Here is a 23,866-nt window from a genome sequence, read left to right as displayed (position 1 = left end):
TGCTCAGTCCAATAACCTTGAAGTCAATCCCGATATCTCCAATTCCTTCGTACTCCACATCCAATCTACTAGAAATGCCGTTGCCTTTACTTTCAGAATGTATCCAGAATATGATCACTAAACCTCTTTAAGTGGTCTCCTTCCTTCTACTCTTCTACAGTGTATTTAAAAATAACCATAGTGATCTTTTGAAGATATGACTTAGATATTGTCATTCTGTGCCAAAAACCCTTTAAGGGCTCCCCATCTCAGAGTAAAAGTTACAGTCTTTAAAGTGACCAGAAGGACCTCAAATTAGGGCTTGACAAATTGACCCATGACCAAATTGGGCCCATTACCTGTTTTTATATGACCAGTGAGCTAAGAATGGTTTTTATATTTTTAAATGGTTAAAAAATATCAAAATTGATATTTTTGAGTGCACATTATGTGTCATTGAAATTTCAGTGTCTGTAATTAAGTTTTATTGGAACAGAGCCACACCTATTTGTTCACATATTGCCTATGGCTACATTTGCACTACAAAGGCAGAGTTGAGTGGTAGAGAATTTATGGCATGAAAAGCCTGATATATTTACTATCTGGCACTTTAAAGAAAAAGTTTGCCAGCCTCTGCCATATATGGTCTGGCCCCCTCACCCCCACCTTTCTGTCCTCTCTGTCCTCCTCTCTCCAACCCACCCCACTGCAGCCACTTTGGATTCCTTATTACTATTCTACTTACACAGGCACACCCTTAGGGCCACTGCTTTAGCTCTTTCCCCTGCCGGAAGTGCTCAGTTCATACATATCTGCATGGCTAACTGTTCATCCTATCAAGTCTTTGCTTAGGTGCCACCTTTGCAGTGAAGCCTTGATTATCTGTTTAAAATTGCGCTCGCCCTGCATTGTGCTTACCCTGTTGCCTCCTCAACTTGCTTGCTCTTTTTTCCAAGCATTTCACACCTTCTAACATAATGTTTAATTCCCCTAATTTTACATTTATTGCTTTTTGATTGTTTCCTTCTTCTGGACTTAGACCACAAGGACAAGGATTTTTGTCTGTTTTGTTCACTGTTGGTAGCCAAAGTGCCTAGCACAGTGCCTGGGATATTACAGGTGTTCAGTAAGTACTTGTTGAAATGCATTGAATTTTTGGTTCATTGACCAAGTGAGTCATCTGTCTGGCTGAATGTTGTTTTGTCACATAAGGTACCAGTTATTGGGAAGGGCAAATAACTATTTTAGTGAAGGGATGTGTTTTTCTGTTACCCCCTCTTTTGATTGGTTACTCAATAAGAGCTTTTCCATTTTGCTCACTGACAGTAAATATCCAGGAACTATTCTGGTTCCACTTAGCTGGGTCATTTAGTATATTTTAGGTTCAGATTATGGCCATCACATCTTCTTTGTACATACTGTTAGTTGAGAAAAGACCTTTTGGCTTCTGCCCATTGTTACAAGCCTTCAAGTGATATGGTAGAATAGAGCTTTTCCATCATGATAGGTATTTTTGGGTAAGGAGGAATAGCTGGAGTTTGGAACTAGGTGATAATTTTATATTAGCTATTGATAAGTAATTGATAGGTTTATTAGCTTAACCTTCTTTCATTTGCCTATTAACATAAAATGAAACTTCCAGAAGAAAATGTTGAAATTCAGTGAAAAATACTGAAATTCAGTGTTTTTTTTCACATTAGTAGTGATAGAAATAATGCCACCATGTAGAGAAAGTTGAATTTATTTGAAGGGATTTGGGGAGGTATTGCATTTATGTCTGTTTGCTCCTACTTTCCTTAGTGTTATTTGTTTTTGAGATGAAGTCTCGCTCTTGTTGCCTAGGGTGGAGTGCAGTGGCACGATCTTGGCTCACTGCAACCTCCACCTCTTGGGTTCAAGTGATTCTCCTGCCTCAGCCTCCCAAGTGGCTGGGATTACAGTCACGCCACCACCACATTTTGCTAATTTTGGTATTTTTAGTAGAGATGAGGTTTCACCGTGTTGACCAGGCTGATCTTGAACTCCTGACCTCAAATGATCTGCCTGCCTCAGCCAACTAAAGGGCTGTGATTACAGGCATGAGCCACCTTGCCTGGCCCCTTAGTGTGTTCTGATTTGATTCCTCTTTGTATTCTCCATACTACTCAGCATATACATGCTAATTAATAGGCAATTAGTAAGTATTTACTTGTAAATCTCACATAATTTATCTTAAAGTGATCTTCTTGGAGAGCCAGTGAGGTGTCTTTTTCTAACCTTTTCTTGCCCATCTTTAATACAGTAGATGTGTGGTGTTTCTTTCATAACGAAATAAAACCTATTTATTTTGACATAGCTTGTTTTAGTGAGGTGGCCTATATTAGTTTAACAAAATTGAAGGTTTTCTATTCAGTTACTTTTGTGAGAGTAAATTTACTGGATTCTATGACAAACTTTGCAAAACATTACTTGGGATTTTTAAATAAAGTATTGCTGGGTGAGGTGGCTCATGCCTGTAATCCCGGCACTTTGGGAGGCTGAGGCAGGCGGATCACAAGGTCAAGAGATCGAGGCCATCCTGGCCAACACGGTGAAACCCTGTCTCTACTAAAATACAAAAATTAGCTGGGCGTGGTGGTGCACGCCTGTAGTCCCAGCTATTCAGGAGGCAGAGACAGGAGAATTGCTTGAACCTGGGAGGCGGAGGTTGCAGTGAGCTGAGGTTGTGCCACTGCACTCCAGCCTGGCACCTGGCCACAGAGAGAGACTGTCTCAAAAAAAAAAAAAAAAAAGTATTTTTACATTCTCTTCATTGCATTTCAGGAGGAAAAAAATACCTAAATATTTACCTAAGTTTCATAGTTTGAATATAGCTAGCAAAGTTGTTAGAGATTTACCCAAAAACTTGGAAAACTTATGTCTACACAGAAACCTGCACATGAATGCTTTTAAGAATTTATTCATTGCATGTTCTTCACATGTACCCCAAAACCTAAAATGCAATAAAATAAATAAATGGGGAAAAAAAAGAATTTATTCATAATTGCCAAAATTTGGTATCAAGATATCCTTCAGTAGGTGAATGGATAAATTATGATATATCCATACAATAGAATATTGTTCAGCAATAAAAAGAAATGAGCTGTCGGCCAGGTGAGGTGTCTCACGCCTGTAATCCCAGCACTTTGGGAGGCCGAGGCGGGTGGATCATGAGGTCAGGAGATCCAGACCATCCTGACCAATGTGGTGAAACCCCATCTCTACTAAAAATACAAAAATTAGCTGGGCGTGGTGCCACGTGCCTGTAGTCCCAGCTACTCGGGAGGCTGAGGCAGAAGAATCGCTTGAACTCGGGAGGTGGAGGTTGCAGTAAGCCGAGATTGCGCACTGCGTTCCAGCCTGGTGACAGCAAGACTTTGTCTCAAAAAAAGAAAAAAAAAAAAGAACTATCAAGCTGTGAAAAGATGGAGAAACCTTAAATGCATATTGCTAAGTGAAACTAGTCTCAAAAGGCTGCATATGATATATAATTCTAACTATGACATTCCTGAAAAAGGCAAAATTATAGACTGAGAAAAAAATTAGTGGTTACCAAAGGTAGGGAAGGTAGGAGGGTCAAATAGGTCAAATAGCACAGGGCATTCCTAGGGCCATTAAACTGTTTTGTATGATACTGTAATGGTGAATACATGTCATTTGTAAAAGTCTGTAAAATGTACAGTACAAAGAGTGAACCCTAATGTGAACGATGAACTTTAATAATAATGTATCATCATTGGTTTATCAGTGGCAACAAATATGCCACACTAAGGCAATATGTCAATAATAGGAGAAGATATGTGTGGTGGGTGCTGGGGAGAAGAGGTATATGGGAGTTCTTTCCACTTTCCACTCAACCTTTCTGTAAACCTAAAGCTGCTCTAGACAATAATATCCATTAATTGAAAAAAAGTGCTGAATTAAAAAGTGACACACATTCCTTTATATATAATACTACCTTCTACATAAGGAAGGAAGTGCATAGTTAATATTTTCTTATGAAGGAGAGCATAGTTAATATTTTTCTAATCTCACTTTTTCAGAGAAACGTACATATATCTCATGTATAAACAAATTGTTTCTACTGACATTAGGAAATTTGAGGTGTGTTTTTTTTCCCTTGAAGCCATTTATTGAGTGGTAAGATACTATTAGGTATTTTTGTATAACATGTCTATTTAGTTTGAAGTAGATACTAATCACTCCATTGCATGGGTGAGAAAACTGTGGCTCAGATAAGGGAAGTGGGAAAGCTGGTACTTGACTCCAAAGCCTGGGTGTTCTGTGGTCCTAGTAATTCACATAGACTTTTTTTTTTTTTTTTTTTTTGTGCAATAGCTGAAGTTTGTCCCCTAAAGTAAATGTAAGTCCTTTAAAGCTAAAACAATATTAAAGAGGATTGTCTAGATATGAATCTTGACTCTACTGTTTGTGGTTTTATTTACGTTATGTTATCTGTTTATGCTTTGGTTTCCTTATGTGTTCATTGGAGACAGTAATTGGGATTGTTAGGAGGGCTGAGTTAATATATGAAACAGAACAGAGCCAAGTACAAAGTCTGAGCTCCATACATGTAATTCCACTAATTAATAATGGAATTATTTCTCATTTTATAAATAAAGGAAACAGAGACCCAAAGAAATTAAGTGACTCTCTGAGTCACATAGCTTCTAAAGTCACATAGCTATTAACTAACAAAGTTAGTTTTTTAAAAAATTTTAAGACCAGAATTTTATCTGTTCACCTTTTTTTTTCTTTTTAAAAAAGAAAAACTCTCAAAAAAGATTTTAGTTTCTCCATATCTGTTTAGAGTAAACCAGATATATTATAAATTAGGCTTTTTTCTCAATCAGATTGATAAATAGGAAAAAGCACTGGTCTATAATTTAGGTTCCAAGTCATATCTTGTCCCTACTTTGCTATATAACCTTAAATATTTGATTCTGTTTCATTTGTAAAATGAGGGTAGAGTTGGTCAGATGATTTTTAAGTTTGTTTTTTTAACGCCAATAGAATATATAGTGAAGAGAGATACAGTTGTTGTTTTTCATGAGTTATTACACTATGCTATCATACTCTGAAGTTCCCAGAGGTTCTTGATGGTAGGGTAGTTACCCTCCATGCTAAATGACTGCGGAGTGCTGTACTTTTTATATTGGTGATCCATGATTTCCTCACGACATCTGAAGCTGTCTCATAGTATTGTTCCTTCTTTTTCTGCCTTCGGTCTATTCAATTGTTTTAAGACAGGGTCTTGCTCTCTTGCTCAGGCTGGAGTGCAGTGGTGTGTTGTTCATGGTTTACTGAAGCCTCACCCTACTAGGTTCAAGTGATCCTCCCACCTCAGCCTCCTGAGCAGCTGGCACTACAGGCATGTGCCACTATGCCCATCTAATTCGTTGTTAATTTATTTTGGTAGAGATGGAGCTTCACTATGTTGCCCAGGCTTGTCTTCAACTCCTAGGCTCCAGTGATCCTCCTAGCCGCAGCTTTCAAAGTGCTGGGATTACAGGCATGAGCCACCGTGCCTGGCTGGCTCCACTTTTTTTTTTTTTTTTTTTTTTTTTTAAGACAGAGTCTCGCTTTGTCACCCAGGCTGGAGTGCAGTGGCACTCCAGTGATCTCGGCTCCCCGTAACCTCCACCTCCCGGGTTCAAGCGATTCTCCTGCCTCAGCCTCCCAAGTAGCCGGGATTACAGGGACCCGCCACCACATCCTGCTAAGTTTTTTATTTTTAGTAGAGACAGGCTTTCACCATATTGGCCAGGCTGGTCATGAACTGGCTTCACTTATACAAAGAAAGCTTGTATACTTTGTTTCAGTTATTGACTGAACACATAGCAATACTTTTTGGCTGCTGCATTCACAGCTAAGTAGTAAATAGTTGAGTCCCTTAGAATGGAGTAGGGTTGGGAATGGGAGATGCTGAAGACTTTAGTGATATAGTAAGGTCTTTATATGGAAGGTATAATTTTAGTGACCAGAGCATTTTTGAGATATCTCTTGCTGTGGGAGCATACTTGAATCCCTGTTTTTTGGTTGCCCAAAAAGATCCCATGAATTGTAGCACTGTGCATTTCTTCCTTAATGTGATACAAGTAATAATAAAGTAAGTCAAATTTATTAGAACCTGTTCTATTAAATAGTAGTAGTAGTAGTAGTATTTTTAAAGAGATAGGTCTTGCTTTGTTGCCTAGTCTTGTCTCAAACTTCTGGCTTTAAGCCATCATCCTGTCTTGGCCTCCCAAAGCACTGGGATTACAAGCATGAGTCACCTTACTTGGCATAACTGATAATATTAAGAAACTGTTATTGACAATAGCGAGGGTGTTTCCTTATTAAAGGAAATTTGATTTAAAGGAAAGATATTTAGATGAAGAGAAAGTTATTTTCTTTGTGAGTTTATACGATACATACTATGTAAATTATGTCCTCTTGTAGTCACATAAAGTGTGTGCTGTATTTTGATGTTAGCTCTTTTAAAAAAAAATTTTTTTTCTCTTTTTCTTGTAGCTGGGTTTCTAAGTATTTAATCAATGCTCAGAAAAGTTTACTTTTACTCTGGAATAAAATCTCATAAAGGTGGAACAAAATAGGTAACAATGATTAGGCCTCTGGATAGAAATATACTGTGGAATTCTAGTGAGGGACATCTAGGGGTAATGAAGTCAGGATCTAGTGAATATTCAGAAGTCTGGCGTAGCAGTGCGTACAGGCACAGGGATAAATAGGGTCTTTTGGGAGTTAAGGAATAAAGCCCCCCCCCCCCCAAATTCTGAATTTTAGGCCAAAAAAAAAAAAAAATTAAAGAACAAACATTGTGCCAGCATGTACTTTTTAATGGCAGTATCAAATGTAAAAGCATCATGGAACAATCATTGATATTGTTATATTTTCAGGTGTCTTTCCTAAATTTTCAGATGGGTCTAATGCCAATTTCTAGTTGAAAACCTGATGATTAATTGCAACATTTAGCCGCTAGTAATACTACTTTCAGGTGATGCTTCTTGACTGAGTCTCTTTGCAAATGTATTTATCTTATTGAGTGCCAGTCAGCCAGCTGCCACATTGTAGCTACCAGGAGGCTTACTTTTCTGGCCATATCTCCTAGGCTCCTGGGCCCAGGCCTTCAAAGGAATATGTTAGATTTTTGTTTGAACTGAGGGAATTTTCCTCTTTGAGTTTATTTAAGTTTTTAATTAGTGATATGTTTATGGGCTACACACTCAGATTGGAAGCTAATAGTAAATAAGCATTTTTGAAGTTGTTTTCCTCTTCTCTTGCAGGTGTGTTCCAGAGAACAAGTCTTCAAACATATTTGCTATATTGACACTTAGCTGTCAGGGGACTCAGGCTTATGAGGAGGTATTGTTACACGAAACAGTGTCTAGTGAAGACGACAAGAAAGAGGGGAAAGGATCGGAAAAAGAAGCTGAAATACTATAGAAAACCATGGTAGGTTATTGTGGACATTTTCATAATTTATTTACAAAAGACTCCAGTAATTTAAAATTGGAAATGTTAACAGTGAGGGCAAATGAAAAACAATGGTGTAAATTTTTTGCTTTAGTGTATCAGATAAAGATGACACTCTTACTATTTAAGCAAAGCGACTGAATTCAGATTTATTATAAGCCCTATAAACCACAAGGTAGGGCCCCATGAGCCTGTAGGCCATGAATTATTAAAACAAAGGAGGGAATGCTCATAAATAATATTTTCTAATAAAACTGGCATTAGCAAACTGATACAAATACCTAGGTTTTTTACTTTAAGTTCAGTTTTTTTTCTTGTGGAAATTAATTCTGAATCAGTCCTTTAATTAGTGATAGGAATGATATAGAAGTTTATAAAATGTGTAAATGTTTAACTGAAAAAGTCACCTCTTTCACATATTTTTCAAATAATAGGGTCAAGTGCTGAGTATAGTAGGGACACTGAAATGAGAATCAAAGAAACCTCGTTTTTTGTGAAGAGTTCAGACTTAAATAGAATTTGTGATGTTAGATGAGGTCATAATCTCTGGTGCCTAGGCTTTTAATTGGTAAAATGTGCGGATTTTTTTTCCCTCTTAGTATTATTAGTTCTGGAGGGTGTTGTGTGAAGTTTTCTCCTAAGTATAAGCAATAAAAGGTTTCTTTTTTTTTTTTTAAGACAAAGTCTTGCCCTGTCACCCAGGCTGGAGTGCAATGGCATGATCTCAGCTTATTGCCACCTTGCCTCACTGCAAGCGAGTCTCCCTGCCTCCGCCTCCCGAGTAGCTGGGATAACAGGTGCCCACCATCATGCCTGGTTCATTCTTTTGTATTTTTAGTAGAGACAGGGTTTTGCCGTGTTGGTCAGGCTGTCTCCATCTCCTGACCTCAAGTGATGTACCTGCCTCAGCCTCTCAAATTGCTGGGATTATAGGCATGAGCCACTGTGCTGGCCAAGGTTTTAAAAACACATTACAAATGAGAGAAAAAGCCCAGTATGTTTGGAATATATTGTTTAGCAAGTCTGATGGTGGTGATGTGTTTTGATTTTTTCTTTCTTTTTTTTTTTTTTGAGACAGGGTCTTCTCTGCCACCCAGGCTGGAGTGCAGTGACATGGTCATAGGTCATTGCAAACTCCAATTCCTGGGCTCAAAGGATCTTCCTGTTTGAACCTCCCAAGTAGCTGGGCCTGTAGGCGCATGCCACCACATCTGTCAAATTTTTGAATTTTTGTAGAGATAGGGTTTTGCTTTGTTGCCCAGGCTGATCTGGAACTCCTGGGCTCAAGCAATCCTGCCGCTGCCTTAGCCTCTCAGAGTGCTGGGATTATAGGCATAAGGCACTGTGCCCAGCCTGGTGGTGCTTCCTTAAATGTTACTTGCTTTTAAAATATTTGTGCCAAGGATTATAAACTTAATCAGCTAGCTCCTTAGAGAAGAAATTCTAATATTTTAGATCTAGATGGTAGGAACAGATGTTAACTTGGGATTTTCCCTGTCATTTTAGTTATGTGGTGAAATGTGAAAAAACCACACTGATTCTTTTGTATCTTACCATGTGAATTATTTGCCTCTGATTGTGCTCATTTTTTATAGTCTTGATATTCTTATGACTAAAAGAAATGCTTTATTATTTATCAAAGTAGATGAAGATGTCTTCCTTAGTTTATTCTTTTAAAATTCAGCTTAGATTTTCTGGTGTATAAATTCTGTGCTTTAATATAATTTAATTGATGAGTATTTTCCAGTTTCTCTTGTTACTTGCTCTTTAGATCTTCAATTGCAATGAGAATTTTCTCTTTCTGCCTAGTTCTTCTGATTATTTATTTATTTATTTATTTGAGATGGAGTCTTGCTCTGTCGCTCCGGCTAGAGTGTAGTGGCGCTGTCTTGACTCACTGTAACCTCTGCCTTCTGGGTTCAAGCAGTTCTCCTGCCTGAACCTGCTTCATAGCTGGGATTACAGGCATGTGCCACCACACCCTGCTAATTTTTTTGTATTTTTAGTAGAGACAGGATTTCACTATGTTAGTCAGGCTGGTCATCTTGAATTCCTGACCTTGTGATCCGCCCACCTGGGCCTCCCAAAGTATTGGGATTACAGGTGTGAGCCACTGTGCCTGGACTTTTTTTTTTGAAACAGTCTTGCTCTGTTGCCCAGGCTGGAGTGCAGTGTCACTATCATGGTTCACTGCAACCTCCACCTCCTGGGTTCAAGTGATTCTCCTACCTCAGCATCCCAAGTAGCTGGGACTATAGGCATGCACCACCACACTCTTCTAATTTTTGTATTTTTAGGAGAGACGGGATTTCACCTTGTTGGCCAGGCTGGTCTTAAACTGCTTGACCTCTGATGATCCGCCAGCCTCAGCCTCAGCCTCAGCCTCGCAAAGTGCTGGCATTACAGGCGTGAGCACTGAGTCCGATTTGTTTTTTTAATACTTAAAGAAAATCTGTTTGGAGCTTATTTGAGTAAATAAGATTTCTCTCCATTTTTGGTTATACCTATTTCTTCAATTTTTCCTGTCACTGTTGTTTCATAATGCTTATCCTGTCACATCCAGTAGAATATTAGATGTAACATTTTTGAATTTAACGTTGGCAGTCTGTATTATTTGTGCGATAAATGACAAATGTTTATGTACTGTAGTAATATGTAGTTTTGCTCAGGTGTGGTCAGTGTGCAGGACTGGGTAATTTAGCAAGTACATAAGCCTAGCAAACAACCTAGCATCTCCAACTGTTCAGCTCTTTTGTTTTCTAATACTTATTTTGGGATATATGAACAAATCTCACGAAGTGTTTAAAAAAATTTGTTTCTTTATGGCAAACTGCTCCAGTTGGAAAACTGGTTGTGGATGTTGAGCAAGAAAGAAATCTAAACAGGTGATTTTTATTTAGAAAAAGAAGGTTTTAGAATTTATTTTAGCCTATATTTATATAATGATTGAGTTTTTCACATCATTACCTTTTCAACTAAAGTTTTCTTTGCTTTATAGAGGACAGTGACACTATAGTGTTAATTTACTGTTATCCAAAAAAATATGATTTTTAAACATAGATATTCAAACAAGAAAAAGAGGCAAGACTGTTCATAAAGAATTGAGAATGTTTTAGTTTGCGATGGACTTCAAAACAAAATATTTACCATGTACTAACTCATAATTTCATGTAAGTAAAGACAGTATAACCAGTTTTTAAATGGAATATTTTAGGCTTTATGGAAAACTCACTAAGTTATTCTTATTCATTTTGCTGTGTACTGGTACAAGTGTCCTTGTGATATTTGTAAATTTGGAAAAATTTAAAGATTTTTGGACTCCTGAGTGTATAGGATCATGACTCATGTGTGACTCATGAGTGTATAGGATCTACTCTGTTAAATTTTCATGAAATTCATTCATTTTCTGGGTGCTGGTCTGTTCTACTGTCGATATTTCATTTTAGTTAATGGTACCACCCATCCATCTTTATAGAGTATTTCTTGATACACTCATTGATTTTTTTTTTCCCAAATGAGCTTTAAAATGATTTTTGTTGAGATTTAAGTAAATTAACCCTGAGGAGATTTTGATTGAGAACATATTTGTCAATTAGCTTGATTCATTTTGCAGTGTGAATTTTTCCCACTCCGCATTTGGAATGTCTCCTAGTAATCTATTTAAAAAATTAAAGCCTTGCACCAAAGGTTTGAATGTCAAATAGTTAACACTACTCCAATGTTTTTAATAGTTTTCTTATGGTGTTCACAGATAACTTTTTATTTTGTATTATTCTGTATTATGAAGTCTCAAATTCTAAAATTTAATTAGAGACCTCTGTTGCCCAGGTTGGAGTGCAGTGACACAATGGTAGCTCACTTAACCTTGAACTCCTGGGCTCTAAGGATCCTCCTGCATCAGCCTCTTGAGTAGCTAAGACTATAGGTGCCCGCTACCATGCCCAGCTAATTTTTTTTTGGAGAGATTGGATCTTGCTGTATTACCCAGGCTGGTCTCCCAACTTCTGGCCCCCAGCAATCCTCCCACCTCAGCTTCCCAAAGTGCTGGGATTGTAAGCATGAGCCACCATGCCCAGCCCTAAAATCTCAGTTTTTTAAGGTTAGAAATCTTGGGCAGTTTGGAAAGGTTAGAAGTCTTTGGCAGTTTATGAGTCACTCACAATCCTGCATTTCTGGGACTCTCTGGAAGCTAAGAAGTATTTGATTCTTGCAGATGATGCATGATGTGGATGACATTTTTTGAAGTAGTATTCAGAATGTGTAGATTCAGCTAAAAGATAACTGTATTCATTTGTTTATTTAGAGACGGAGTCCATTGTGTCACCCAGGCTGGGATGCAGTGGTGTGATCTCGGCTCACTGCCACCTCTGTCTTCTGGGTTCAAGCGATTCTGCTGCCTCAGCCTTCTCAGTTGCTGGGACTACAGGTGCATGCCACGACACCTGGCTAATTTTTGCATTTTTGGTAGAGATGGGGTTTCACCATGTCATCCAGGCTGGTCTCAAACTCCTGACCTCAAGTGATCTGCCCACCTCAGCCTCCCAAAGTGCTGGAATTACAGGCATGTGCTACCGTGCCTGGCCAAGATATAACATTATAAATAATGCCAAGAGTGACCAAATTGAACCTTACCAAAACATGAATGAAAGATCTCTTATTTTCTGGTGAAGAGTTCAACAGAATGGGGTTTTACATCCTACTCTTGAGCGTTTTTTCTTGTTTCAGTATTAACTGTTTCACAGTAGACAATCAGTGCTGTGGGTTGGCTAAAGATATATTTGTATATCATCCTTTTTAGGTGGTATTTCTTGTGTTGAAGTAATTGTTTTCATTCTCCTTCTAACAGAGATCGATTCGATCTTTTGCTAATGATGATCGCCATGTTATGGTGAAACATTCAACAATCTATCCATCTCCGGAGGAACTTGAAGCTGTTCAGAATATGGTATCTACTGTTGAATGTGCTCTTAAACATGTCTCGGATTGGTTGGATGAAACAAATAAAGGCACAAAAACAGAGGGTGAGACAGAAGTGAAGAAAGATGAGGCCGGAGAAAACTATTCCAAGTGAGTGTGGACTGACCTCTGGGACGTTGTGCTATGTGCACAGCAAAGTTCGAAGGTCCTGCTGGATTGAGTTTGTTTTACAGTGTTTTTTGGATTTTGTCTCATGCATATATGAGGCTATATCTAAGGAAGTAAATGTTATGTGGAGATTTTCTGAGTTAAATTTGAAAGGAAACCTTGAAAAGAGTAAAGATTAGAGCCAGAGAAAGAAAATGGACCTTTTTAGGATCCCTTTTGAGAGAACACCAAGTCCTCTAATGATCTTTTTACTTTGTTGATTCACCCTCTTAAATTTTGAAATAAATAGTGTTTTGGTCTCTGGGGAGATCATAAAATATCATTTTTGTAAGGCATTTAAAAATCCTCGTATGGTATTTTTGACTGTACTACTTTCATTGATTCCCGGGAATTTAGCAGTGTCCTGCATATTGTAATTGCTCATTTTATATTTGTGGATTGGATAAAGGTCTAATGGGAACCATACCCTTTAACAATTATAGTAGAATATTCTGAGTGCTGTGACAATAGTAGGCTAGTGAAACTGAAGTGGTACTTGGAGTTAGATCACTAACCTTTTTATGCAAGGTTAAGCTTAAAGTTATTGTTTTGAGCATTTGTCACTGTGATTGGAGTAAGTGTCTAACTTTGAAAGATGGAGCTCGTTTGACTATACTGTATTAATAAATTTTAAAACATTACTTTGGCTGCAATTTGTAAATGGAAGAGGTTACAGAATTTTTTCTTCAGCTTTTAACTTTTAAATTAATGTGGTAAGTAGATAAATAACAGTAGGAAAGTGTTGATAAATGGATTTTCTTCACTGAAAGATAGTATAAACTTTTTTATCTTCAGATGAAAGATAATCAGTGTATCAGTTTTATTGCTGAAGAGTGTAATTTTTTTTTTTTTTAGCTATTTACAGGCAGTTTATACATTGTGTCTGGTCATAGTCTTGTCAGTTTGAAGGTTCTTGGACATGTAATTGTTGTCGTATATGATGTCTGTACAAATGTTACTGTTAGATTTGGAGTTCATGTTCATTAGTAATATTATCTAATTATTTAGTTCTGTTTGTACCTCAGCTCTTCAGCAACTTAGTCATGTATTCCAGATTTAAATTGCACTTTGTTACTTGTTTATGTCATGTTAAAAGCTTTTTTTATTATAGTAAAATATATAACATAAGATTTGCTATTTTTGTTTTAAGTATATATTTCAGTGAAATTTTCTTTTTAATACAATTTCTAATTTTGTTTATTCTCAAGCCTGGAATGTTTTGGAAAGCACTCCTATAGACTTGCTTAACTGGATGAGGTCTGTGATTTAAAGACTTTTACAGGATAATATGCTCCATACTTTCATTTGTAGTTTTATTTTTATTTTTATTTTTTTTTTAGAGAAAGGGTGCTGTGTTGCCCAGGCTGGAGTGTAGTGGTGTGATCATAGCTTATTGTAGCCTTGAACTCCTGGGCTCCAGTGATCCTGGGCTACATTAACCTCCTGAATAACTAGGACTATAGGTGTGTGCCACCATGCCTGGGTAATTAAAAACAATTTTTTTTTGAGAGACAGAGTCTTGCCACATTGCCCAGTCTGGTATCAAACTCCTGGCCTCAAGCAGTCCTCCTGCCTTGGCCTCCCAAAGTGCTGGGATTACAGACATGAGCCACCATGCCGGGCCTGGATTTTTAAATATGGTTCTGGTGTGGATGCTCTTGGTTGTCTGTATATAGTCTTTCCATTTTATGGAAGACTTTCTGGTTGAGTCCTTGCCTATGATCCTTCCCATATGGTGGAACTCAAGGAGTACAGAATGATTCTCTTCTTTTTTTTTTTTTTTTTAGAGAAAGAAAGAAAAAGAATAAGAAAAAAAAGAATAAAGGAAAGGAAGAAAGAGAAAGAGGAAGAGGGAGAGAGAACAGGGGTGTTGCTTTATTGCCCGGGGTAGAATGCAGTCTAAAAATGGGTATGCCTGTAATTGTGTTTAATAATAGAGACATAAAAAAAAAAAATGAGGGAAGAAAATAATTAACAAGCAGCCAACCAATATTTCATTTAAACCTGTAAATACGTGTGATGTAGTACTGATAAGAGTGTATATTTTGTGTATTTAAAGTGGAGAGTTCTATGAATGTTAATTAAGTCTACTTGTTCCGGATCTGAGTTCAAGTCCAGAATATTGATGTTAACTTTCTGTCTCATTGATCTGTCTAATACTGATGTTGAAGTCTCCCACTATCATTGTGTGGGAGTCCAAGTCTCTTTATAAGTCTTATATATCTGGGTATTTCTGTATTGGGTGCATATATGTTTAGGATCTTTAGCTCTTCTTGTTAACATTGATCCTTTTATCTTTATGTAATATCCTTCTTTGCCTCTCTTGATCTCTGTTGCTTTGAAGTCTATTTTATCAGCAAAAATTGCAACTCCTGCTTTCTATTTATTTATTTTTGCTCTCCATTTGGTTGGTAAATTTTTCTCCATCCCTTTGTTTTGAGTCTTTGTGTATCCTTGCATGTGAGATGGATCTGGATATAGCATACCAATGGGTCTTGGCTTTTTTTGCCTGTCTGTGTCTTTGGATTGGGGGATTTAGTCGATTTAAATTTAGAATTAATAACAATATATGTGAGTTTGATACTGTCATTTAATGTTAGCTGGCTGTTTTGTCCATTAGTTGATGCAATTTCTTAATTATGTAGATGTTCTTTATATTTTGGTATTTTTTAGAAAGGCTGATACTGGTTGTTCCTCTCTATCTGTAGTGGTTCTTTCAGAAGCTCTTATAAAGCAGGCCTGGTGGTGATGAAATCTCTGAGTGCTTGCTTGTTCACAAAAAATTTTATTTTTCCAGAATGATTCTCTTCTTACATCAGAGGCAGGCATGTCTTCCAAAGGCAGAGTTGTGTTCTGGTAATGGACATATGTTGTGTGCCTGGTGAGTGTTAAGCACTCTGAAGGACACAGAAATGGGTTGGGGGTAGCTTGTATTTATTAAGCAATTAAGTGTTTTCTATTGCCAGGCACTGTTAGGCAGCTTTTACCTACGTTCTCTTATTTTAACTTAATACTTTACCTTTTAAAAAACTGATTCAAAAAAACTTTACCTTTTAAAAAACTGATTCAAAAGTCGAATAACTTATACAAAGTCCCACAATTTGTATTATTAGGAATATTGAATTCTGTTTTTAATTTTAAGTAATTCACATGTAGTAAATTCAAATACATTGGGTTGCTTGCTTTACAATAACTGTCATGTTCCAGTTTTGTAATTCAAATTCATGGTTGTTTGAATTAGGAATTCATTTTCTGCTCAATCGTGCTGTCTTCTACCTGTAGGCTGATAAGACCAAGTATATCATAATTATGATTTAGAATTTAATAACTGAGCTAATAATAGCTACTATTTATTGAGTGCCAACTATTGTACCACAGTATTTTTTCTGTTATCTTACAACAAATCTACTAGTCTCTATTATTGTCTCCCTTTCTTCACTCCTGTTTTACTTGTGAAATTTCCTGTACTCCAAACTTGCTTATAAGAAAGAGTGACTGTGAATCATTCACAAACTTTAACTTGCTTAAGGCCACTTAGTAAATACGTGTGGTTGAGCCAGGATTCATATTCAGATTTCTCTGACTCCAGATCCAGTTTTCTTAGCATCTGTGCATCAATGTCCTGTGAATAAAATGTGAAAGTACAGAGCAGAGAGAGATGATGTGCTGGTTCTGGGGGTCTGAAAAAGCTTTATCAAGGAGGTAGCACTTGGAACAGGCTCAGCGGATGGATGGGTAGGGCTTTGGCAGGTGGTGAAAGTGAAAGAAAAAAGTAAATTTCAGCAACGATATAGGTATGAGAAAGTATAATAACTGTTTAAGGAATAATAACTTGTTTATTGAGCTATTAATATCTGTTGGGCTCTGGCCAAAGTTTATCACTTGTATTAAATGTATTCTCAGTACGACTCTGTGAGAAAGGCATTATTCCTGTTTTACAAATGAGGAAGCAGGCTCAAAAGAAGTCAAGTTATTTGAAATTTGCCCAGTGTCACAGAGTAAGTAGCAGAGCCAGGATTTGAACCAGGAAGCGAAGCCACTTTCTAAATTGCTTCCCAATATGGTAAGTGTCCAGGTGTTCAGTGGGACATCGAGGAAATAGTAGGTAGAGTGTTATACAATCAGCACCTTTGGAAGATTATTCTGTTGGCTGTATACAGTACTTTGGAGATGACAGAGGTCAGTCAGAAAAGCTAGTGAGAAGGAAGTTACTAAGGTGGTCTACATTAGAGGTAATAAAAGCCTGAAGAAACTGGTTTGCAAGCAATAGTTTGATCATGATTATGGAGGGAGAATTTATAAACCATTATAGTATTAGGTTTGGAAATGAGAGGACAAGGATACAGAGGAAGAAGGAATCAAAGATGACTGATTCTCTATTGTTAATATCAGACAATTGCCTACACTTGGGTCACTTGCTTTAAAATGTTTTTTATTTCTATACTTGTACCACCTTTATAGTTTTTCATTGATTTAGTGTTTATTGAATCTTCATAAGTGTGCCAGGCACTGAACTCATGGCTGTATTATTTATAATTTCCTTTCTAGTTTCCCCTGCCACAATTTGTTTCCCTCCCTTCTCCCTTTCCATTTTATTCTCAACTATGCTGATTCTTCCCCAGCTCTGCTGATTCTTTGCTTATAGCTTGAATGACCATTTCCCATCTAGGCAGATCAAGATTCTGCTGAAGTTAGACTTTGTTTGCCTTGCTTTACATCTATAACATGACCTCTCCCTTTCCTGAACTTGGGAAGCAATCATATAGTGTAAGGGACCTGAATGTTGTGGTCAAAACAACTTGGGTTTGAATCTAGGCTTTGCCATTTTACTTTCTTGGTGAACTTGAACAATTAACTTTACTGAGGTTCACATTTCTTGTCTTCCAAATGGAGGCTTGTTCTGAGATTTAAATGAGATTATGTGACACCCTTTGTGCTCAGATGTTACTTTCTCTTCCCCTTTTGAGCAGGGTGCTTAAACTGTTACTGCTTTTGTTGCTTAACTACAGAGTAAGCCTCAGGAGCAGGAGAGACTGTAACTCCTGTAATGTGTTTGCCATACTCAAACACTTGCTTATTTGTTGAAAGACTGCTAAGCTTAGCTAATATTTTCACTTGTGATTAAGGGAAATGAACCAATAAGAAACTTTTAGAATTAAAACCAAGGATAGATGAGCATTTTTCTTATGCACCATTCATGACTTGATGTTCTTTGAGTGTTTGCACTTCTAGCTACTCATGGATTTGGAATGCATATGCTGGCAGTTTATCTTTCCTTCCTCAGCTCTATGCTACATTGTTCTGCTTTCCCCATAAGCTGATATAGAATGGGACGAACCTTAGAATGATACAGCTGGGAGGAACTTGAAGCTCCTCTAGCCAGTAGTCATTTTACTGTTGTGGATACTGAGTCAGCAGGCACCACTAGTAGAATCCATATAAATTTTAGATTTATACGCTGATGTTCTTTCTCATTATACCATGGTATTCATGTCCCTCACAAATTCCCTAATTACTACTAAAACAGAAGGAAGTTTATTTTTTGAGACAGCGTCTCATTCTGTCACTCAGGCTGGAGTGCAGTGGTGCAAACATGGTTCAGTGCAGCCCCGACCTCCTGGGCCCAAACAATCTTTTCTCCTTGGCTTCCTGAGTGCCTGAGACTACAGGTACATGCCACTACACTTGGCTAATTTTAAAGAATTTTTTGTGGTGACAGGGTCTTACTATGTTGCCCAGGCTGGTCTTCAACTGCTGGGCTCAAATGATCCTCCTGCCTTGACTTCCCAAAGTGTTGGGATTACAGGCATGAGCCACTGCACCTGGCCAGAAGGAAGTTTAAAAAGAACAATTTGAAAAAATACTTAAGAGGATACAGTATTTTTGAGTTTTCTTAAGCAATGTAAGTGCAGTAAAGAATTAAAAGATCTGTAGTATGAAATATGTTCCCCATTAAATCCTTGAGGGAAGATAGATACTTTATAAGCCTCAAATCTGAGACTTAATTTTGTGGATACTTGGATGTCTGGATTTACATACTCACTTATCAATTCTTAAGGATATTCAGGAAGCCAAGTGATGATTAAGTTATGGTTTGGGAAGTAGGTTGTGAAAGTAATCATGCAGACTTTTATTTTTAGGGATCAAGGTGGTCGGACATTGTGTGGTGTAATGAGGATTGGCCTGGTTGCAAAAGGCTTGCTGATCAAAGATGATATGGACTTGGAGCTGGTTTTAATGTGCAAAGACAAACCCACAGAGACCCTGTTAAATACAGTCAAAGATAATCTTCCTATTCAGATTCAGGTGAGTACAGTTTAACTGCACCTCTAGGTGAATTTGTAAAAAGGTGAAAATAGGCATTGACTTTGAAAGATTTATTATCAAGTATTGCTAATAGCAAGGCTAAACACAGACAAAATGACTACTACTACTCTGGGTCAATGACTAATTCATCACAGTTAAAACAAACTTCTGGTGATTTATACTCAGGATATATTTACCAAATTAAGATGGCCCTTAAGGTACCATCTTAAACTTTTCCATTATATCTTGCTGAGAATCTTCATTTTTTCTAGACTAGGGCTCAAGATTATAAAGTTCTTGGAAGGGTTGGTGTAATGCAGAAAATAATTGGATGATTAAAAACAGCCTAGACGAGATATTTTCTAGAGACTAAGAGACTTTCTTATCAACTAGAGACTTTCATAGATAGGAAAATTTAAAACTGAAGACTCAGTTAATTTGTCACCTATTTGTTCTGTTAATGGGAAATCACTATTAATTCCTTGTCTCCAAACCTTTTTTACACTGGGATGCATTTAGAAAAATTTGATGTTGGCATGTTCCCTGGAGGATGCTGCTGAAGGCGGAAGGCTCCTCAGGGATGAAGGTAACCGTTCTGGGATTCTGGTCATTCTAGGACCTCCCCTGCCAGCCTACCCCAAGGACTAATTGCATCGCTGTTTGGGAACCTGCGATCATCGTTCAGTTTCAGATGCATATTGTCTGTGGTCTAATTAGATTACAGCTTTTGATACTTTTATATCAGTTTGTCTCCATATCCACGTCACAGAAATAGATGTTGGCCTGTGGGTCCAAATTTGTGAATTGTTGAATGCTCCCCACCACCACTCACTTTTTAAAAATTAGTTTCTTTTATTTGTATATCTTAAAAGGGGCATGTTTTTCAAGATGTATGAATTCTAAATTTGTTTTTATTAGCTTTGTTTCTGGATCATTTTCCTTCGTATTCACCAACTGACCCTCAAAACCATCTCTGATTTTTTGATACCATTCTTGATGCTCAAATTTATATTACTGATTGGCACATTCTCCTGTATTAATTTTCGGGATACTGTTTTACCATTCTGTCTTATATTATATGTCTTAATATATGTTTTTGAAAGTGACAGAACATACTTGGCTTTTCCGCTTTGAATTTTGATGGAGAAATGTTTTCTGGGCTTTTGTAGGGTTAAATTTATTTACATTTCCCCCTTTATAAAAAAATCCTTTTGTGATCATTTGGGGAAGGAGAGTGAAATACAGCTTTATGTATTAAACGTGGAGTAAAGCTTTGCAAAATGGAAAGCTCATTAATTGGCTTTCTGGCTAACCATACTGGTAGCTTATTAGAATGTTAATAAAGTTCTCATTTCAATTTTTTATGTTGTTTTAGAATTTAATCTGTATTTTGGCTTTTAGTATAGTAAACATTGTTACTCTCAAATCTAGATTTATCAGATTCAGACATGTTACCGGCTTTTTCACACACGCCACCCCCTTTCTGTTCCTTTCATGAGTCTTGTTTCATATGAGAGTTGGTCATATTGCTTATCCTCAGGTGTTGCATTGTTGAAAAGTGATTGAGAACCAGTGCTATAGTAAATCAGAGATCTTATTCGGGAAATCTATCACATCTCTCCTGTTTTGAAGATACAGAAGATTGGGCCAAGCTGTAGTTGTCATTGTTAGAGCTTTCTCTGTGCAGTTCACAACTGTGTGAACTCCACATTGTTTTTCTCTTGAGTGAGGGTCTTTATTTGTGAGCGCTGCAGTTTAAAAATGCCCTTGTCTAGTTAGCAAGTATTCAAGGGGTTTACCCTGGAGAGAGTACAGGGTATACAGATTATCTCAAATTTTTGGAGACTGAAGCTTTTTAGGCTAGAAAAGACTAAAAATGATATAAATATCTTTAGGTCTTTGAAATGCTGCCTGAGAGAAGGTAAAAGAGGTGTGAACTCTTAAGACTAATGGTGGATATTATGAGAACTATCTTTCAATTTAACACAGCCAATATATTTCTTCAACAATAAATCTGTGTTTGGGTAAAGGTACACTTTCTTGTAAAATAGGGATGAAGATTGTACACTAATCTCAGATTAAATTATATACATGTACATACATGCCCACATATATATACGTGTGTGCACATGTATTGTTACTAATAATATTCATGAAATTATTTTGTGTGATTTTTAAAATTAAACCTTTTCCCCCCAGCACCCTCCGCCCCCACCCTGCCCAGTTTTCATGTTGTTTGTGGAAAACCAGTCTCTGATACGGTATTATTTTCTTATGGATCAAAAATCTTTTTCCTGAGCACTTAACATAGCAAATCTTTCAGTTATCTAAGTACGTTAATTAGCTGAGGTTATACTTTACCTTTTCTCTTCATATTCTTTCCTAGGATGATTTTAGTACTTCTTTGAGCAAAGGAGGAGGAGGATGACCAAAACTAGAAATCATTTAAAATTAGTCTAGTACAAAATGCATGTCAGGTTTATTATTTTGGGTGTGTCTTATGGTGATCTGCATGCATAATTGAAAAATGAAGTTCAATTTATTGTTTGATAGACATCTTTAATTCTCTTTTAGTGGCAAAATGAATACGAGCCGTTTTTTGCAGTTTCTTTATATTCTGGTTCTTTCGTCTACTGTATGGCCTTTCCCTTCCTTGGCATCCTCTGTTCAGAAGTAGGATAATGAGTTTTCCTTTCCTAATTTTTTGTGATTGTTGAATGGTAAAATGCTATTTTTATGTAAGTGACTTTGAAGTCTTTTAATACACACTGATGAGCAGGGACATGGTAGTGTCTCCATTCAGCCTGGCTATTATATGTCAGGTAATAGATACTAAATTTCACTACTAAGAAAAAAAGCCCTGCGTAACTTATTAAATCATATATTTAATGTATAATAATATATTAAGCATAACTTAATATATAAATCTGATCAGGTGATTATTTTGTGGGAGGCCGCTACTTAAATTGTATGTTAAAAGAAGCAATGTAGATTTTCCTGTAGTTGTCAGATGACTTGTCCCCTAATGGTAGGTCGCATTGGAAGATCTCTGAGACCTGTTGTCAGAGAAGGGAGGAAGTTACTTGTTTATACTCATTGTTTCCTACTGGTGAGTGACTGTGCAGAGATACTTTTTCACTCCTACTTATTTGTTGATCTTTAAAAAGCTACATAATCTTATATTTGTAAGGTTTTGGCAAGTAGGAGTTCCTGTTTAGGCTATTCTATTAAAAGAGATACAGTTTTGGAGAGCAGTCCCAGCCATTTATTATTCTATACCATAATAGTTCTCTGTAATAATTTTAAGAACAATAATTTACCATTTATCACATACTGATGCTGTTGGCATTTTACTTTTAAATATTAGAATGGTTTTAAATATTGTTTCATAATTGTATGGATGGTTGACACTGTAGTTGCTTTTTGAAGAATGGAGAAAGGATCTTCTTGTAAGTTGGGAGGAGAGAAAAGTGTTATCCCCAATAAAGAACTAGTTAGAGGCTTTCTTTGCCTTTTGAGCACAGTAATATTAATAGTAACATTTGAGAACTTAGTACAAGCATTCTTTTTTTTTTTCTTTCGAGGTTTCAGTCTAACTAACTGGGTGATTTTGAAATCTTGGTGACTTTCAGAAACTCACAGAAGAGAAATATCAAGTGGAACAATGTGTAAATGAGGCATCTATTATAATTCGGAATACAAAAGAGCCCACTCTAACTTTGAAGGTGATACTTACCTCACCTCTAATTAGGGACGAATTGGAGAAGAAGGATGGAGGTACACATGCATATATATGTATATATTTGTTGTTATTTGTTTTCTTTATATAAAAGCTATGTTAACAGTGTTTTATGGATTTAGGAAATAACCTTCATTTGCTTTATGCCACTCTTTAATAGTATTTTAAATGGTTTTGTTTCTACATAATTGGTATATTTTGCAAAAATGTATGAATTCAAAATATAAAATGTTAATTCAAAAACCTGTGCTTGTCATGTTGATTTTAACTCTGCTTTGTTATGTCATTTAGTATTCTGTTTTACTTTGTCTAGTATTGCATTAAGTTATTGGTATCAGCCAACTTAATTCTGTGTATTTTGGCTTAATGGTCAGATTTCAGGGTTAAACATGGTCCAAAACAGAATTGTTTTCAAATTTGCTCATTGTTCCAAAATTACTTGCATCCTGGCTGGGCACGGTGGCTCATGTCTGTAATCCCAGCACTTTGGGAGGCCGAGGTGGGTGGGTTGCTGGAGGCCAGGAGTTTGAGACCAACCTGACCAGCTTGGCGAAACCCTGTCTCTACTGGAAACACAAAAAAATTAGCCAGGCATAGTGGTGAATGCCTCTAATCCCATCTACTTGGGAGGCTGAGACACGAGAATTGCTTGAACCCAGGAAGTGGAGGTTGCAGTGAGCTGCACTCCAGCCTGGGAGACAGAACAAAACTCTGCCTCAAAAAAAAAAAAAAAATTACTTGCATCATATTGCTCTTGACTTCTAATAGCTATATTATCTGGTAAGATTTGTACTCATCTGTGTCTAGATTTGTTTTATAGTGTAAGGGATGTAAATTGGAAGATTGAATTTTTTTAATGGATAATGTTCAGTAAATTTTTTTCTAGGGGGTTTGTGACCCTCTTAACATTTTGAATATGATTTATGTGAGAATCATGCTTTAAATTTTCTTCTGAAGTTAAGAAGAGTTGCTCTTTGGCAATGTCATCCTCATAAAAGTAGAGTGAGAAATCTATTCAGTTATTAGTAGTTTTGAGAAGTTCATGATGGAGTTGTGGTGGGCTGCTTTTTCTGATGTTCTTATCCTGTCAAGTTAGCTTGTTTCTGCCTCTCGTTCCCTTGAAACTTGCCAGGTGATATTTCTCCTGTGTCAAACCTTTGACCAACTGGCCACTCTGTCATGACAATTTACAGCCTCTCTGGGCCAGTGGAGACTCCCTGTTGC

General features: G+C 36.9%; 1 protein-coding gene across 8 annotated transcripts in view; it reads left to right on the top strand.

Annotated features, from left to right (window-relative positions):
• The window catches only part of STRBP (spermatid perinuclear RNA binding protein), a 167,529-nt gene that overhangs the window by 77,070 nt on the left and 66,593 nt on the right, over positions 1–23,866 (top strand). For 4 of the 8 annotated variants that reach the window (XR_004260870.1, XR_004260869.1, XM_032251621.1 and 1 more), the window contains exons 1-4: positions 7,280–7,452; positions 12,320–12,540; positions 18,738–18,903; positions 22,536–22,680. Coding sequence is in view for 6 of the 8 variants with exons in the window: in XM_032251621.1 (XP_032107512.1) it covers positions 7,450–7,452; positions 12,320–12,540; positions 18,738–18,903; positions 22,536–22,680 (535 nt within the window). In the remaining 2 variants the exon portion in view is untranslated. Of the gene's footprint in view, positions 1–7,279; positions 7,453–10,533; positions 10,644–12,319; positions 12,541–18,737; positions 18,904–22,535; positions 22,681–23,866 lie in introns of those variants that run through there. The other 4 variants (XM_032251616.1, XM_032251617.1, XM_032251619.1 and 1 more) reach the window with 3 other exon arrangements.

This window comes from Sapajus apella, unplaced genomic scaffold (assembly GCF_009761245.1).
Source record: "Sapajus apella isolate SASKATOON/1434 unplaced genomic scaffold, GSC_monkey_1.0 scaffold76, whole genome shotgun sequence".
NCBI lineage: Eukaryota > Metazoa > Chordata > Mammalia > Primates > Cebidae > Sapajus > Sapajus apella.
The sequence above is the reverse complement of the archived record's forward strand: the minus strand, read 5'-3'. Positions and strand labels throughout refer to the sequence as shown.